General features: G+C 33.9%; 2 protein-coding genes across 2 annotated transcripts; both read left to right on the top strand.

Annotated features, from left to right (window-relative positions):
* Nucleotides 1-973: 973 nt before the first annotated feature.
* LOC129568475 (E3 ubiquitin-protein ligase Mdm2-like) lies at nt 974-7,017 on the top strand. Its single transcript, XM_055446414.1, has 5 exons — nt 974-1,289; nt 1,993-2,304; nt 2,972-3,111; nt 3,180-3,383; nt 4,770-7,017. Exons 1-5 carry the CDS (start codon nt 1,265-1,267, stop codon nt 5,805-5,807), a joined length of 1,719 nt encoding a protein of 572 aa, XP_055302389.1. The 5' UTR covers nt 974-1,264; the 3' UTR covers nt 5,808-7,017.
* A 1,733-nt stretch (nt 7,018-8,750) lies between these two features.
* LOC129568476 (thymosin beta) lies at nt 8,751-16,682 on the top strand. Its single transcript, XM_055446415.1, has 4 exons — nt 8,751-8,998; nt 15,347-15,480; nt 15,549-15,662; nt 15,761-16,682. Exons 2-4 carry the CDS (start codon nt 15,351-15,353, stop codon nt 15,901-15,903), a joined length of 387 nt encoding a protein of 128 aa, XP_055302390.1. The 5' UTR covers nt 8,751-8,998; nt 15,347-15,350; the 3' UTR covers nt 15,904-16,682.
* Nucleotides 16,683-16,731: the final 49 nt, after the last annotated feature.

Consider the following 16,731-nt stretch of genomic DNA (forward strand, 5'->3'; position numbering starts at 1 on the left):
GTCAAACTATAAGATTGAGGTCCAATTGACCATAGATGTTGTTTTCTTTTCAATTTTTAAGTATTCGAAATTTCATAAAATAAAATGTAAAGAAAATGCATAATACATATATGCAAATAAGTGTTGAATTGGAAAATTCGCCAATGAACATTTTTTCTACATTAATCCATTTTTAATACTCAACTTTTATATTGATAAACAGTAGACACTTATTCCGGAATATGCCAAGCAAATTTTGATAAATCTGTATGGATAGCTCCATATCAACAGTTAAGCAACCATATTATGTCATAATGTATAAAACCGAATTTTATTTTCGTGACAAATTTATTTACCCTATAATGGTATTGACTAAAAACCAATATGATGAACATGACTCAAACATTTTTCTCGCCAATAATTCCAGTATTAAATATTATTTTTCTTTCAAATTAAAGTATACACTTCATATACTTCGTTTGTTTTTCAGCAATGCAAAGAAGATTAATGTGTGTGAGCAAAAATCAAAGCAAATATACAAATATATGGAAAAAAACGTTTGGTGAGGCGGTTGTTGTCTTTGTTATTTTTAGTGGAATATTCCTGCGCTCAAAAATAACTCAACTCGACTCGACTCAACTTGAGTTCCATATAAACTCAGATGGGCGTCTCACGTGATCAACTCACGATCGTGTTCGGTTGGCTGGTGTTATGTGCAGCATTTTATGGCAAGCTGTCAGTTCATCCAATGTGCGTGACTATTTTTCACATTCGTATTAACTATACCTTTGGAAATATTATGAGTGTTTTTCTTTATTTGAAAATACACGACAAATTTTCACTAAATTTTCAATAATAGAAATATTTGAAATAAATTTATTCAACGAACATTCCAATATCGAATCCATTTGAATAGAATGAACGTTTACATGTGAAAGTCCGATAATTGACAACTTGAGGGCGCTGTTCAACTGGAGTGTCGAAACTGTGTGCTATAATCACACAAAGAAACGCAAAACAAAGCGCTGACGTACTGTCTCCTTCGTGCTGACTTCACACAATCCATTCACAGTCACAATACTGTGGTACATATTTGGTCGGCCATATTTGCAATTATACACGTCTTGAAAATTTCCATGGTTCTCTCTTTAGTTGTACTCTGTTTTCATAACGCGTTCAAAGTGTGCATTTGAAATATCCAAACGACTTTGGCTGAAACAAGAAAAAAGTTGCATTTTTTTTTCAACGAAAAATTGCCACAAATTTATTTTATTTATTTTTGTAAATGCATAAATCAGCTCAATTTAGAGGTATGGGTTTGGAAAAAATAAGAAATATATTTTTTTTTAAATTTAATTTTGGGTGAATTGAATAAATATTGAAGTGAAAAAAGCACACATAGCAAGTCAAGTATTGTGGTGAGTGCCATGTTCTAAAATGGTGTGCGTTGTTCCCCGCCATTCGAAACTACGAGCACGGTTCATAATATGTATATCCACAGATGGAAGAGATTTATACATACGGAGCGCATCGATGAAGAGCATTGTGAACAAACAACGAAAAATTGTCTAAAACTCCTTATTTATTGGTGTCGGCATTAACGAACATTTTTACTGGAAACGATTAAACCCCACATATTTTCTACTCATTTTGCTCTGTTTTAAATCTCTCACGTCTGAATTATCTCGGCATAAATGTTTGACATGCTAATTGAGCAAATGAAAATCAAAACAAATCATGACTTTTATGAACATTCACGAAATTTTATGCGTCTTATTTTTTTGGGGAAGGGATACAAAATGGTTGCTGTTTGTTATATATGTTGTAGTTTAAAAAAAAAAATATAGATCAATAGTATAGCATAGAGAACATTTTTGATTTAGTTTCTTTTTTTCTGGTCTGGTTTTCCTTTTTGTTCTTATATTTTGTGTTGTGTGTGTGTGTTCTTACCATTTGTGGTGTTTATAAAATAAACCAACGACGTATAACTGAAAATTATTGAACTGAACATAGATTTTTCACAACCATGGCCGGAAAGAAGAAAAAGTTATGCACAAGATACACAAAAATCCATCGCAACAACACCTGCCCGTCAAAATTCAGACCAAACGGTGGAATCGTGGAGGTCAATCGCGTCATCATCTTCAATGGTGACCGTTACGCGAACAGTGAGTGGTTCATCAGCAGTGAAATTGAAACAACGGCCAGGTACAAAGCAGCGGCGATTACCACAGGTCCATGTGACATTAGCTGAAGAAATTGTTCTAACTGAACACAGCGAATCAGAGAGCTCATGTTACGATAGTCTCAATGAGATGGAAACAGGTTTGTACACGCTCATTTTCATAGAAATTTAGTTATCAATATGCCATTGTTTATCAGTTCAGTTCAAAACAAAAAAACCGATATTCATTTTAAGAGGCTACTGCAATCGTATGCTACTATTCACTTATGCTAATGAGAATGAAAATGGCAATACAGGAATAAACATTCTGAAACGCATCAAGAAAAAAAATTCGCAAAAATGAATCATGAGTTCTGAATATGCAAAAGTGAAACATGAATTTACATGGGCAGCATAGGAGGTTCATGGTTCACTTTTGCGTATTCAGAACTCATAATTCACTTTTGCGAATTTTTTTTCTTGATGCGCTTCAGAATGTTTATTCCTGTATTGCCATTTTCATTCTCACAGCCTCAATTATTGCATCGTGTTTTGTTTATTTGCAATTCTGCACATTGGCTTCGAACAATTCAATGATGAATAATTCACTCTATCAGCCAACGACGATTCGTTATTCATGGATATTCAACCAAAAATATCGAAACATGTTTGAACGTGCAACATGTTGATGGCATTTTTCATCCTACTATTAATAGGTGTGCACGCACACTGAATAAATAAACGATAAACGTATGCAGAGTATAAGATGAATTTATTTGCTAATCATTGCTTTTCGCTTCTCTTCTATTCCACACTCAAAAAAAAAAGATTTTTGCCGAGATGAAAGCGACTGCAGCGATGGTTATGTAACCGATGGATTCGCAACGATGGACGTTTTCGAGTATGAGGTCGATGACAGCTCCGATAGCGAGGATATCTACTCACACGGTTCATCAAGCGGAACGGATGTATGAAGCATGACATTGTTGACCGTATGATCAGTTTTTTTAAACATTGTAAAAAATCGAAATTATAGGACATGGTCGAAGTGGTGGCTAAGGCATTGTTCGCTTCAAGCAGCGATTCAGATGACATTGAAATTTTTGCTCAAGATGCGGATACTGAGGAATCAGATGCACCCACTGATCCCGAACTCGGAAGAGCTGACTATTGGACATGCATCAAGTGCAAAAATCGGAAAAATAATCCGATGTATCGATACTGTGAGAAATGCTATCAGGTAAACAACAACCACATCTCAACCGAATCATTTTTCACATTCATAAATTTCAAAAGCAGTTCAATTTTTCTTGACAAATTTAACTGGATCTCGAAGATTAAAAAAATCAATAAAACTACTTTTTGTGCATGTTGGAACAAATTGTTCCGATACGTTTTCATTTTTATCGTAGCAAGTTTGACTCTCTAAACTATATTCAACAAATAATCTGTCACATCTCATTAATGTGCCTCCTTTTAATCGCATTATTTCTGATTTATTTACAAAAAAAAAAAAGATATAAATTCAAGTCGAGACTTTGTAGCGCAATGTGTCATTGATTGGTATATTTTTGTGCCAAAAACACGATCGTACATGCAAGACTTTCATTCGCGCTTTGAACTGATCCAAGTGACTTGAGTGCTTTATTCGTCATTCACATAATATTTGTATACACGTGACCAAGCCGCATCATTGCGCGTACAACGTACATTTCTTCTTTCAAATAGAAACATGATTGAGTTCTGTGGAAAAAAAAGTTCAAAATTCCAAAATGCATCAAAAATTCCACTCCCCATTTGACCTGCTGCAAAAAGAAAATACAGGAAATCTGTTTACAAGCAAACATGCACGTACATGTTTCTGTAAATAGACAATGCCTCTTCTAGCAATTACAACAACAAAATGTACACAAACACGAAATGTGTCGACGCGAGCATACATCCAAGCAAGCGTATGTGTTTACTCATCGCTTTGAGAGTGTGCATGAGTGTGACGTCATCAACAGTATGTCGGCATTGTGCTGTTCTCTTTCACATTCCACTTCGCCTGTGTTTACAGTTCCATTGAGTGACCGTCATACGTTGCCTGCCTGCCTGCTTTGCTCAAACGGCTTGTTGATGTAGTTTCTCTTCACATTCAATTCCTTCATCATTCCTTTCTTCTCGCCTTCTTCTTCTTGTTATCAAATTGAACCGAAAAGCACCAACGCTTATTTTAAGCGGGCAAAAAATCGAACCGAAAAAAAACCCGATGATTTCTACCCGATGATTTCAAACTTTCTACCGGAATAGGGAATTTTTTGAAAAGCTAAAGAAAGTTTCATTCGGTTGACTAACAAATTTTCAAAAAGCATCTTCTAAGATCAATATCCTTTGTGTAAAGCGCTTAAACATACTCGAAGTAACTTCATGCTCTTGATGATTCAATCCCACATAACTTGTGATAATACATGTCAGTTTATACAATTAACAAATTTGAGCGTAATTCTTTCCCTCTTTTTTTTGCATATGACGTAATGGGTAATGTTTCATGAATTTTTCCTACATGAAATCAATCTTGCTTTAATACTATCCTGTTTAACTTAATCAGCGTAACTAATTTTCAAATTTTTTCCATTACTACCAGATACGAAAGAATCATTTTCCACCACGACCGAAACACCGACGAAAGCGTGCTAGCCTTGGACGGCATCATCGTAACAACCTACTTGGATTGAGCTCACCATCGACTTCATCGTCAATATCGATACACGACGAGAAACATGATGAAGATGGTCGTATCAGCCGTAATAGTAGCGATGGCAGTGATGGTATTGGTAATGAATTCATCCAAAAACCTAAGCAAATGCGTAAACAACGACAACGAACGACGTCGCATCCACAGAAGCATAGTGCCGGTGAAAGTAGTTGCTGTTCAAGTCAAGAGCTATCGCCTGATGAACAACAATCAACGTTACCATCAAATTACTTAGTGACTGCATCTGCGAGCAGTCAAGAAACGTATTGTTCGGATCTCGAACATATAGTTAATGTTAATAAACAATCTAATTCAAATTTATTCGAACATAATTATCCTAACAGCCAGGAAAGCGTTTACCCCAATTCTGAGCCAGTTTCACAAACGATTTCATTCGATAATGTTTATGAAAGTGTTCGTTCGCTGAGCAAACTAGATAGTTTGGCATCAACGATATCGGGCTACTCAGTCGGATCATCGCAATCCTCCACAGATTGTGATGCCAACGGAACTCAACATGCTGTTGTGCCGGAACTGAAGACAACAAACAGTTTTGATGGATCCACAAGCAAAGAACACATGGCCAAAACAAAGAAACAGGATGCTGATGTCGATGCTGCTGCTGTTGCAGCCAACAAGAGAAGAGCCAAGAAGCGGAAAATCGATTTTGCCGATGAGATCAGCGATAGTGACATCGATGATGAGGAACTGATGGCGAAAAAATTCCGTGCTATGGAAGAAACCGACCCAACGAATGGTATGTGCATGATTTGTTTATCGGAACCAAAAAATGGTGCTTTTGTTCACAACCGATTTTTACACGTATGCTGTTGCTACCGGTGTACAGTTAAGGTGTGGAACAAAAGAAAACGATGCCCTATCTGTAATTCACAGGTGAAAACTGTTCTGAAAATGTTTGTTCATTGATTTGTATACAAACTGTCAGTTTTGTTTTTTCAATTTTATTTGCACATAAAGCCATATCAAATATGTTTTTTCTCTTGCAAACTTATCGGCATTCAAATAAGTCTAAATTTCTCGTTTTCATCAAAAGCATCAAATGCTAAATATGTACGTAACAAGAAAGAAACACACAATTGGATTGATTACGATTTTAAGTAGGAATTTTCAATTTTACAATCAAACTCGCTTCCATCGATAACAAAAAAAATCTATACCATTTCGTGGAGCTAATTAGGTCTATTCAAATTAAAATTCATTATTAGAATTCTAAAAAATGTACAAATCAAAAGTCAACTAGCAAGTAAAATTTAACGTTAGGCAAAAGAAAAACTCGAATCTGTAAATGTTTGTAGTGAACTATTTGCACTACAAACTCACGATAATAATTTGAAAATGATCAAATTTTGTCTATTGAAAGGGTAGAGCGTTCATTTTTCGAACGGAGCGGAGAATAGAAATTCAATGCGAAAGAAATTTCTTTTTTTTTTAAATTTATTTGCAATACGTTCATCAAGAATGAATTAGATAACAAGTATCCATCTTTATGATTTCATAAAATGTGACGATTAAATGTTGATTTTACTAACGCAGGTTTCGAGCATACATTGCATACAAACAAAACATACGAACTATTCGACGCAATACAACGTAAATTTGTCAGATTTTCCAAAATGGAGATGAGACAAATGTTCATGCGTGGTACTGTGTAAGTAGATGCTTTGTTTGTATGCATATGGTGTGATGCGGTGATTGCTAATAAAAATAAAAAATCTTAAACAGCGCTAAACAAAATTAACAACTAACAAAAAACAATTATCAAATGCCCAAATGTTGATATTTAAAAAAAAACAGTAATATTTTTCTGCTAAATTAACCGTGAAAAATAACATTTATTATATGGCAAAATAATTCACATTTATTCCATGCTTATTTAAAAAAACAATCCAATATCCCAAATGTAAAACCTTGAACCCTATGTATTTCTCCCTATTTCATATATGCTATTTACCGAATTTTTTCCCTTTATAATTCATCAAGCGAAGTATTTTTCTGATAGAAATGTGTCGGATATCGTTTAATTTTTGTAAAATTGACACAAAGTTAACCAATTGTTTAAAATTGTATATTAAAAGGTTTAAAAACAGAGAAGGAGACAACGTAAAAATGACAAAAAGAAGTTTAATGCCTGAATGAAACCTAAGTTAAGGTAGAAAAACATTTGTGAAATTTTGTGTTAAAACAAAAAAAAACGAACAAACATGTGAAATATGTAATTCCATTGCCGACCTGCACCATCAGGCAAAAGATCAAAAACATTCCTGATTGGTGGCGATTCAATGTGAAATGGTTCAATTTAAATGAACATCTACATATGATCGACTTTATTTGGGGGAGGGATTATAAAATCATCATCGACCTTGGGCGAAAAACATCTATCTACTGAGGTGAAATTTTGAATATTCATTTTATTTCATTTTTTTCTTGTACGCACTACAAAAGTTTGATATCCGAAACATTTACAAGAAAAAATCAAGTCAATTTTCCAATTATTAAAAAAAATCAAACCAACCATTTAACTCAATATATATAAAAAGTCTGTGAAATTTATCCGTTTCAATGATAACAGAAAATCATGTTTTTCATACTCGTTTATTAATTTATAATTTAAACTTAAACCGGATTATTGTTCAAACATAGATTTAATTTTTATATTCAATTGATTATGAAGCATTATAACGTCTTTTTCGAAAAGATGATGAACGAAAAAAAGAGAGAAAATATTTGAGATGGATGTCCAAAAGAGCCATATAAAAATACACACATGAGCCTGGAAAAAAGATGTCAACACCCCAAAAAAATATCCACATAAAAGATGGCCAACAAAAACAAAAACATCTACCCTAAAAAAAAGAAGATCAACCCAAAAAAATGGAAGCCACAAAAGAAAAAAGAATGAAATTGGAAAAAAAAATATTATCCATATTTTCATCAATCAATAAAAATTTAACTAATTTCTTTTCTTTTCAGCATTAAAAACATGTGTTTTATTTTGCATGGAAGTGTGTCTAACCAAATCGTCGATTCGTCTTATTTAACCATTGTCACCATTTGTATTCCATGCCCAAACTTCGTAATTCGTTTTTGATGGACACGATTTTCTATTTTCGATTGCATTCATCGTATATAATTCCTCACAATAAAATTGTGTCGACTTTTTTTTTAAAATCTGGTTCTCGCGTGGATTCATACGTATTATTATTTGACATGATATTGACATTTGAATTGTGTACGATGTAAAGAAAAAAAGTTCAGTGAAAACTCGGCAAAATCCAACAAAAACGTATGAATCAAAGAATCGTCGGGAAAATAAAATATACATGCTAGTCAAATATCGCGCGTTCAGCGAATAAACAAATCTATTACTTCAACGTCGGCGGTCTTATCTGTGATACAAACCAAAGCAACTACGTATAAGCAATTTTAAGTAGTATAAGTATAGAATTTAACGTTCATTCGTGATAGCATATACTTCAACCAATCTAAAACCTACCTCATCGTTTTTATACAATCAAACAAGTCTTTTCTTCTATCTTCTTTTCGGCTTTCATTTCGAGCACTACTTTGAGCCTCATTCGTTGTGTATTGTGTTATTGTGTTGTATTATTTTCGCTTGTTGATTTTACATCCAAATTTGTACATACTAAAGAAAGAACGGGGATAGAGAGAGAGAGAGGAAAAATTCCATCCGTGACTCATGTCGCTTGTATGGGATGCGCTCATGCATATTCGCGTATGCGGCTACTGTTTCATCCAATATAAACACACACACACAAACATTTACATGTATTCACAACGACGAATGTCAGCGACAATAAATATTGAATCTGTTTGAATCGGCTTCACAACACATCGTGCGTTCGTCATATTGTTGGTTGGAATACGTTGAGCAGACGAACAATTTCTGAGCCTTTGTTTCAGTTCACAGTTGAATTCGATTCGCTGAACTGTAGAGACGCATTCACCCATTCGCCGTAAACATTTTTTGAAATTATTCATTTTTTTTTGTCTGCAAGTGAATTAGCCAAGTGGAGCCGAGCTATCAATTTAATTAGCTAGTTTTGAAAGAGGAATTTCTTTGGAACATTTAGAAAGAGGTGAGTAAAAAACATAGATAAAAATCAAAGCAACGAAGGCGGACTTTTTGCAGCATTTGCAAATACTTTGTCATTAGTCTGACCAATTTGGAAGTTTGATTTATGCATATTAAATTTCAAATTGATACACTATCTACGAAGCGACGCTTGCGGATACTGGCGATTAAATTCCAACGAGACAATCGAAAAAAGATTGATATTGCTACATTAACAACAAAAAAATCGGCATTCTTTCGAATAAAACATTGTTCGGGGGCGATGAACATCATTTTTTTTCATTTATTCCATTCAAGCGGCTTCATCAACTCCGATAACGTCGCAATAAACATAAAATTCGGCAGGAAAGAACGAAAAAAAAAACTTGCACATTTCAAAATGCAATGCGCAAAAATGGCAAACTACACATTCGTGGCAATGGCTTGTGTATATATTTTCGTGTAATGAAATCCGGTTTTTTGTGTATGGGCGGTGACGCTGATCGTTATAATTCGTTTATGTATTATTCTTGTATAAATTCGTCTCTCAGTCTTCTTTCGTCTCGGTTATTCTGTTGGTGCACGGTTTCTGTGCTGCCAAAGTGAAAACGACAACAACAATTCAATTTAAAAAAAATATCGCTCTCTCGCATGAGTATGGTTGGAAATTTTTAGAAACGGGACGCTGTTTCGTAGCCATCAATTTGTGTTCAATGCGAACGCATTTGTTTGTATTCATCACGTCCATTTTATGTATTTTTCGGAACAAAATCAACGTATAATAACCCCTTTGTCTCGTTCAATATGGCAGATATTCCAAATACCACCTATTCACATCGCATGCCAATTGTATATAACAAATTCGTATATAACAAGATTGTATTGCATACATGGTCAACCGGCAAAATAGAAATAACCTTCTTTATTTGGCATCGTGGCAATTTTTACTGTTGCATTTTCAATCGTAAGAATTGAAGCAATTCATCAACAGCACAACATGGAACTAATTGATTGCATGCAAATATTACTGCTCACTTTCACATTGCGTTGTTGTTGTCCGCTGATACTTAAAAACGCAACAACTTTCCTTATTCGAAACGCATTACGCAGAAGATAGACAGACGGACGGACAGCCATCACATTGAGCGACATATGATATTGAATTATTGTAACATCTGTGATGTGGAAGTAAATTTAATTGAATATATAACAAAAAGTTGCCGTCACTTTTCGATCGAGCGGTTTACGATCTTCAATGTAAAAAAACCAAATTTAATAGAGAAAAAAATAGATGAGAGTACTATTATTACTCATCCATTTAATGTGACTCACCTTTTAGAAAAAAACATAATCTATCCACATCGTTTTTTTTTTGTTAATCGGGCAACAACTGTCTCAAATTTCATTGTTGACCGTTCTCAATTTCTGCTCGGTTCTCTGTCAACAATATTTGTTCGGTCTTTGTTTTCGTGTTTCTTCTTTGTACTTTGAAATTTTTTTCGTTATAAAGTGCGATAAATTCTTTTTATATGCTGTAAGCATTAATGGAGAACGTTCAGCTGTGTTTCAAGTAGTATAAACCGTCCGCTTCTATTTCTTTTTTTATCATATACATATGAATCATGTACAGTTGTTTTTTTTATCGTCACTGTTTCGTATTTATTTTTTCCTCACTTAGTAACTTTGCTACGCTTTTTCCTTATTTGCTTTTTATTTTACTTTTATTTTTATTCCGTTTCATGTTTGAAATTTTCGTTCATTTCGGGTCATATTTTTTCCTTACAAAATATTCGCTGTGGTTTCATTCTATTTGCCAATTTGTTGCGATGAAAGCGAAAACGATTCAGTTTTTATTGTATGAACCGTAGGGTAAAAGCCAAAACCCACGCCAACATCGTATGCCAATATAATCTTAAAAGAATTTCTTTCAATTTACAATTAAAAATACGCATAAATTTAAATTTTAAATATAGCGATCTCGTCTTTTACGACCGCGTCTCCTCATTCTTCTTCGTGCACATTTCCATCTTGAGACAATTTAACGCATTTTTATTTATTGCCGAATGTCATTTTCAATGATGATATGTCCTTTATACGGCCACGTTTCTTTTCATCGAATCCAACACGATTTACTGTGAAAAACTAGGCAAATAAATCATTCGGAGCATACACGTAAGCAAGAGTCTCTTGAACATATGAACTCTGTATATCTAATATGATCAAGACACTTGGATGTAAATCACGAATTTTTTCAACCACATTCTGAGAAATGAAAAATATCACATGAAGAAAAACTCCACGTTTTATATTTGAATTAAAACAAATACAAAGAAATAAATGACTGACACAAATAAGCATATTTCAGTTGATCGTCTCCATCATTCCATTGTCATCAACATATGTGCATTGTGCATACTGTATATAATAGAGTGTGAAACGAATGTATCGCGTTTGCAAGCGCCACGAACATATAAAAATTATTACCATGTATGGTATGCACTTACTGTAATGTGGTTTTAAAGCGTCTTGCCACGATCACATTTTATTTAAGGGAAGAAATAGGCTCGTGCGTTAGTTTTTTTCTTCTGTTTTGTAAATGAAATGCTTAATTCGATTTTACTTTGAGAATTGACAGCATTGTCTCTTGTTCGAATGTTGGTGTGTTTGTAATGAATTTATTGTTGACGCTGGAGAACGTATTCGATTTTCGAACACACTAAATGTGATTAGCCACCGTAATTTCGATGTTTTTAAATCCGAAACCATAACGGATTTCAAATATTTAGCACATTTTGAGTCATTGTATTTGTCAAAATTGTACAACATGCCATATTCGAACGACAAACCGTACGGTTTTTTCCCCCTTTATGTTTGATATTCGTTTCGAGGTATGATTAATACAACCTAAATTAATCGCATGACTCATAATCGAACCAATAAAATAGATTCCATTTGATTTGTTATTTCATTTGATGATCTACTTAAGCGTTTAACAACGTGTATTCAATGGGTTTAAAATATATACACATTGAAGCTTCAAGTGCCACTCATTTAATTCGGTTTGATTTATTTTATCTGGTGTTTGATTTTTAAAGTAACAATTTGAATTTGAAATGAAAAGAAATAGTTTAGAAAAGACAAATGTGTTTGGCAGATGTTTGTTTTCTACCGGCTGAACCATGCATCGACCTATTGTTCTTAAATGTAAAAAAATGTAGCTCGATCAAGAAATGAAGATTCAAAAACATCATAGTTATAGTTATGAAACTCGTTATTTTTCTCCAAGAGAATGTAATGCGTGAAATTAAACCGGAAAAAAAGATAGTGAGTAAACTCTCTTTCAATGCTTTCAACACGAACTAAAAATGCACAAGCGAAGGGAAATACACTCAGATTAGATTACTCAAGAATAAGTTTAAATATCATTCACCGGTTAAATGGATGAAACTCGCAGAATGAAATAAAATCTAAACCAAACCTCGTTAAATTGAGAGAGAATGAGAGAGTTGAATTTGTCTAAAGTGCTTCAGTCATTTGGAAATGGCAAAAAAATTCTTCGACACACACATAGCACACGAAAGAGCTGAATCTGCCGAGCGCAGCGATCGACGTTATTTGGTAATTAAGCGCGGAAGAGAAACACGTAAATATATTTATCATAAATTCATTGCTACTCAAACTGGTGTTAATTAATGTCGAACTTGTTGAGAACCAATTTTCTGACATTTTCTCCGGTTTTCTCTGCCTCTCTGTTACTATGATTTTATTGCCTTTTCTTCGTTTCTACCTAAGGGGATTTATCTCTCGCGAATGCTGCGAATGCATTCGCATTTCAGAACAAAAATTCGAACGTTTGCGAATGCGACGAATGCGGCTATGACAGCGAACTTGTGACTACATAATTCATTCGTTCATTCGTGTTTGTGCATGCATTCGCAACGCTGCCATATGATTTCTATGTAAACATTCGCACTCGCATTCGTATAGCAGTCGTATTTTGCTGTTCTCGAACGTTCTCACGAATGCGAGTGCGAATGTTTACATAGAAATCATATGGCAGCGTTGCGAATGCATGGCACTGAGCTCGAATTTGTGAATAAAAATTCGAATGCCAAACCGACATAGAAGCCCCTAGGTTTCTACTCGTCAATGTATGTTGTTGTGAATGCGGTACGGTAAAATCCAATTATGCTTCCACTTGTCATATTCAAATTAATAGGTATACACAGTACACACGGCAACGATTACATTGTTTTCGTGGAAGGAAAACCAACTGAAAATCGACAACCTTCAACTTTAAAGACATTGACAGAGTCTTCGCGGAGTAGATTTGTACTGTTTTTGAAAACGAACCGGAGCTTCACTTTGCTCATCATTATTTAAAAAAAAGAGTAAAAAGGTAAATGAAATAGAGTAATAGAGTCGTTCGTTAAATTTGATTGGAAAAAGTCATTAATATGGGAGCATTGAAAAACCACTTGATCGATGATGTTCAAACAAAATGTTATTGTGCTTAGACAACAAAAACTATATTGATGTTGGCGGACGAACTAAATCTCCAAATTCAACGGTTGTTTGAAGTGCATTGCTTATGTGATTTACCGGTTTTCATTATACAGACCACATTTGTCCCTTTCTTCTGACGTCGTCTCTCTTATTGCGTCGGTCGCAACCGAATTGAACTAACACATAGAAAATATTTGACTATGTACATCAATCAGCTGTGTATACGATAGTCTGCGCTGTGTTTGGGTGCTGGGGCGTACAATGATTGGCTTCATTGTTGTACATAACGTTCGTTTAAATTTGATGTTGGGTCTTCTGATGGAATCGATATCTCTCTCTCTGTCGCTCTCTCTCTCTCTCTCTCTCTCTCTCTCTCTCTCTGTGTGTGTGTGTGTGTGTCTGTGGGTTTCGTTTCACTGCCAAGTCGAGAGCATTGCATTTACTTTCTCTTTTAGCGTCCATAAATTGAATGGGGGAAACAGACGATTTTTTTAGATCAATATAATCTTGTTTGCGGCATTTTTTCCATCAGACTGTTTGTCACAAACGAAACATATCTTCATTTCTATCGTCAATATAAATGAGTCATCATGATTAAAATCTCATTCAGTTTTGGCTTTCCGCAATCTTCTAGACCAAAGATATGCTCATATCGCATGACCGTATAGTCACTATGTGCTACATAATCACCAATTCCATACATATATAGCATTCTTATTTCAATCGAGGCACTGACTCATCGTGCACTGGCCAATCAAAATAAATACATTCAAATTTATGCGAACGCATTTAACTATTCGGAATATGTAATACCACATTTTCGATCCCCCTTGTTCGTTTGATTATATAGAAATTGCCATCAATTAGTCATTCCATAAAATTTTTTGCCGATTTTGTGTGTAGATAATATGGAGAGTAAGGAAAATGAGTCTGATTAATTATTGACCAATCACAAAAACAGCAAAATAATTTGCAAAAAAATGGAACGTTTCGTCTTGATTATGAAAACAGTGAAATATATGAAGAATTTCGATGTTTTGCCCTGTCCTTTTGAACGAACAGTTTACTAATTCATGGACGATATTCAACATTCTAACATTCTCAAGCATAGCAAATATGCAGTTTTTTTTAAACGACATTAAATTGTCATAAAAATTCCATGAGTAAAGAAAACATGTGTACAATCATTTGTGTCCAAACTATTACAACGGGCGTGGCAATCGAAAGAATAACTCAATCAATTGAAACAGAAAAGCAATTTCCAAAATTAGATGTGGTCGTAAAATGAGCATCACTATGAGTGTATGAATAAAAGAAATCCCTATGAGAGTATGATGAAGAAAATAACAAAAAAACCAATGAAAATAGCCGTTATTTCATTGGTAAATCTCCTACTCGACGTCTAGAAATATGAATGCTCTTGAAACAGCAAAATCATCAACGGATCGAAAAGTGAAACTGAAATAAACAGTTCCGACGCGCACTAGCAATAACACGACAAATTGCATCGCTTTCCTCACTTGAAAATTGACATAGACATAAACCTAAACACAAATAAAACACTATTTACGCCTTGTAAATGGAATTTCTGTCGTTCAATTTTGTCAACAAATTCTTTGCTCAAGTTTTCTTTATGCGCTTATCGTTGCGTCCGTCTGAGAAAGTCACGTTTCAATTTCTTGTTATTATTATAAGTGTTATTATGAACGTTCATAACGACTAGTCGAACCAACTTAGGGACACACTTTGAACAATCTATGAAGAGATTTTTGTTCAGTAGCTACATGAATTGCTGTATTTCATATTCGTCAAAGATAAACATTTGAAAATGCGAGAAGTAATGAGTATTTTCCTTTCAATTTTGCAGAAATATGTCGTCTCCAAAATTAGAAGATTTGCCAAAAGTAGCAGTCGATCTTAAGAGCCAATTGGAAGGTTTTACCCCAGATAAGCTCAAGGATACAGTTACCCAGGAAAAGATAATTCTTCCAACGGCCGAAGGTAGCATAAAGAAATCTGTTAAAATGAAAATAATATATATAATTAATCGAGTGTTGGTTTGTATTTAGATGTGGCCACCGAAAAGTCACAACAAAATCTGATTCACGGTATTGAAGGATTCGATGCAACGAAATTAAAGCACGCACAAACTCAGGAGAAGAACCCATTGCCCGATAAGGATGGTTTGTATTTGTCTATTTTACACCTTCGCATTTCAATGATCCACATTGTGTTTCTTCATGGCATTTGTTTTTGTTTGTTTTATTTTTTCTTCTGATAGCCATCGAGCAAGAAAAGGAGCAGCAAAACTTCATAAATGGCATTGAAAACTTTGATTCATCGAAACTCAAGCATACTGAGACCTTGGAAAAGAATCCATTGCCAACCAAAGAGATCATCGAAGAGGAGAAGCATGCTGCTTAAAAAGATTCTGAATTGCGTTGCATTTCTTCATATAAATATACATTACTTATCGCAAAGAAAATGATTTCATAAGGAATACTTTTAATTCTTAATCGAAAATTCCGCCCGGTGACATAAAACAAATACAACACATATGGTTGCGAAATAGATTCCATTCTTTTAAAATATTTTGTGATGAAAAAATTGATCAAATTCAGGTGAAAAATATGAATGTATGTGATAGGTTTTGTTTTAAAAAAAAAATGTCTCTTCAAGCAAATAATCATCATACAAGCAATTTCTTCTTTCTTTTTATTCAAAGGAAAAGATTTCATTTCTTATAACAAAAAAAAATCGATTTCATAATAAAATAAAATGTAACATCAAAACGTAATTTGTGGAATATCAGCTGAATTTTCATTAAGTCGAGATGAAACAAAGGAGCAAAGAGATGCTGGACGAGGCTTGACCATGGTTATTATATTAAACAATCAAAAATTTAAATAACACACCAACATTCCTATCGAAAAGGTTTTTCCCATCAAACTTTCAGCGGCAAAAATGATAAATTGATAATTACTCTTTGTGTTATCATCTCTTTCTTATACGTATTTAATGAACAGAATATCCATTGAACGAAAAGTAACGATAATAATAATTTACACACATATATTGAACATTGTTCATTGAATAAACATATTTCAGAATAAATGGAATGGTTTAAAAAATGCCAAATCTAATACAATACGAATTTCATAATTTTATATAAATAAAATCGGCTTTTTCGGAAATGAATGAAATTGATTCTATTATTTTATTCAATTAGTTCATGTGCATTTAGTACTGAAC

This window comes from Sitodiplosis mosellana, unplaced genomic scaffold (assembly GCF_009176505.1).
Source record: "Sitodiplosis mosellana isolate CC-2019 unplaced genomic scaffold, AAFC_SMos_1.0 Smas_scaffold_19, whole genome shotgun sequence".
In the NCBI taxonomy this organism is placed as follows: Eukaryota; Metazoa; Arthropoda; class Insecta; order Diptera; family Cecidomyiidae; genus Sitodiplosis; species Sitodiplosis mosellana.

What these genes read in the sequence shown, in the direction of transcription:
- LOC129568475 (XM_055446414.1), top strand. Translation starts at nt 1,265, where the DNA reads ATGCATAAATCAGCTCAATTTAGAG. An exon ending in TCTCAATGAGATGGAAACAG is followed by an intron (nt 2,305 to 2,971) that starts GTTTGTACACGC and finishes CAAAAAAAAAAG; the next exon opens with ATTTTTGCCGAGATGAAAGC. An exon ending in ACTGTGAGAAATGCTATCAG is followed by an intron (nt 3,384 to 4,769) that starts GTAAACAACAAC and finishes CATTACTACCAG; the next exon opens with ATACGAAAGAATCATTTTCC.
- LOC129568476 (XM_055446415.1), top strand. Translation starts at nt 15,351, where the DNA reads ATGTCGTCTCCAAAATTAGAAGATTTGCCAAAAGTAGCAGTCGATCTT. An exon ending in AATTCTTCCAACGGCCGAAG is followed by an intron (nt 15,481 to 15,548) that starts GTAGCATAAAGA and finishes GTTTGTATTTAG; the next exon opens with ATGTGGCCACCGAAAAGTCA. An exon ending in CCCATTGCCCGATAAGGATG is followed by an intron (nt 15,663 to 15,760) that starts GTTTGTATTTGT and finishes TTCTTCTGATAG; the next exon opens with CCATCGAGCAAGAAAAGGAG.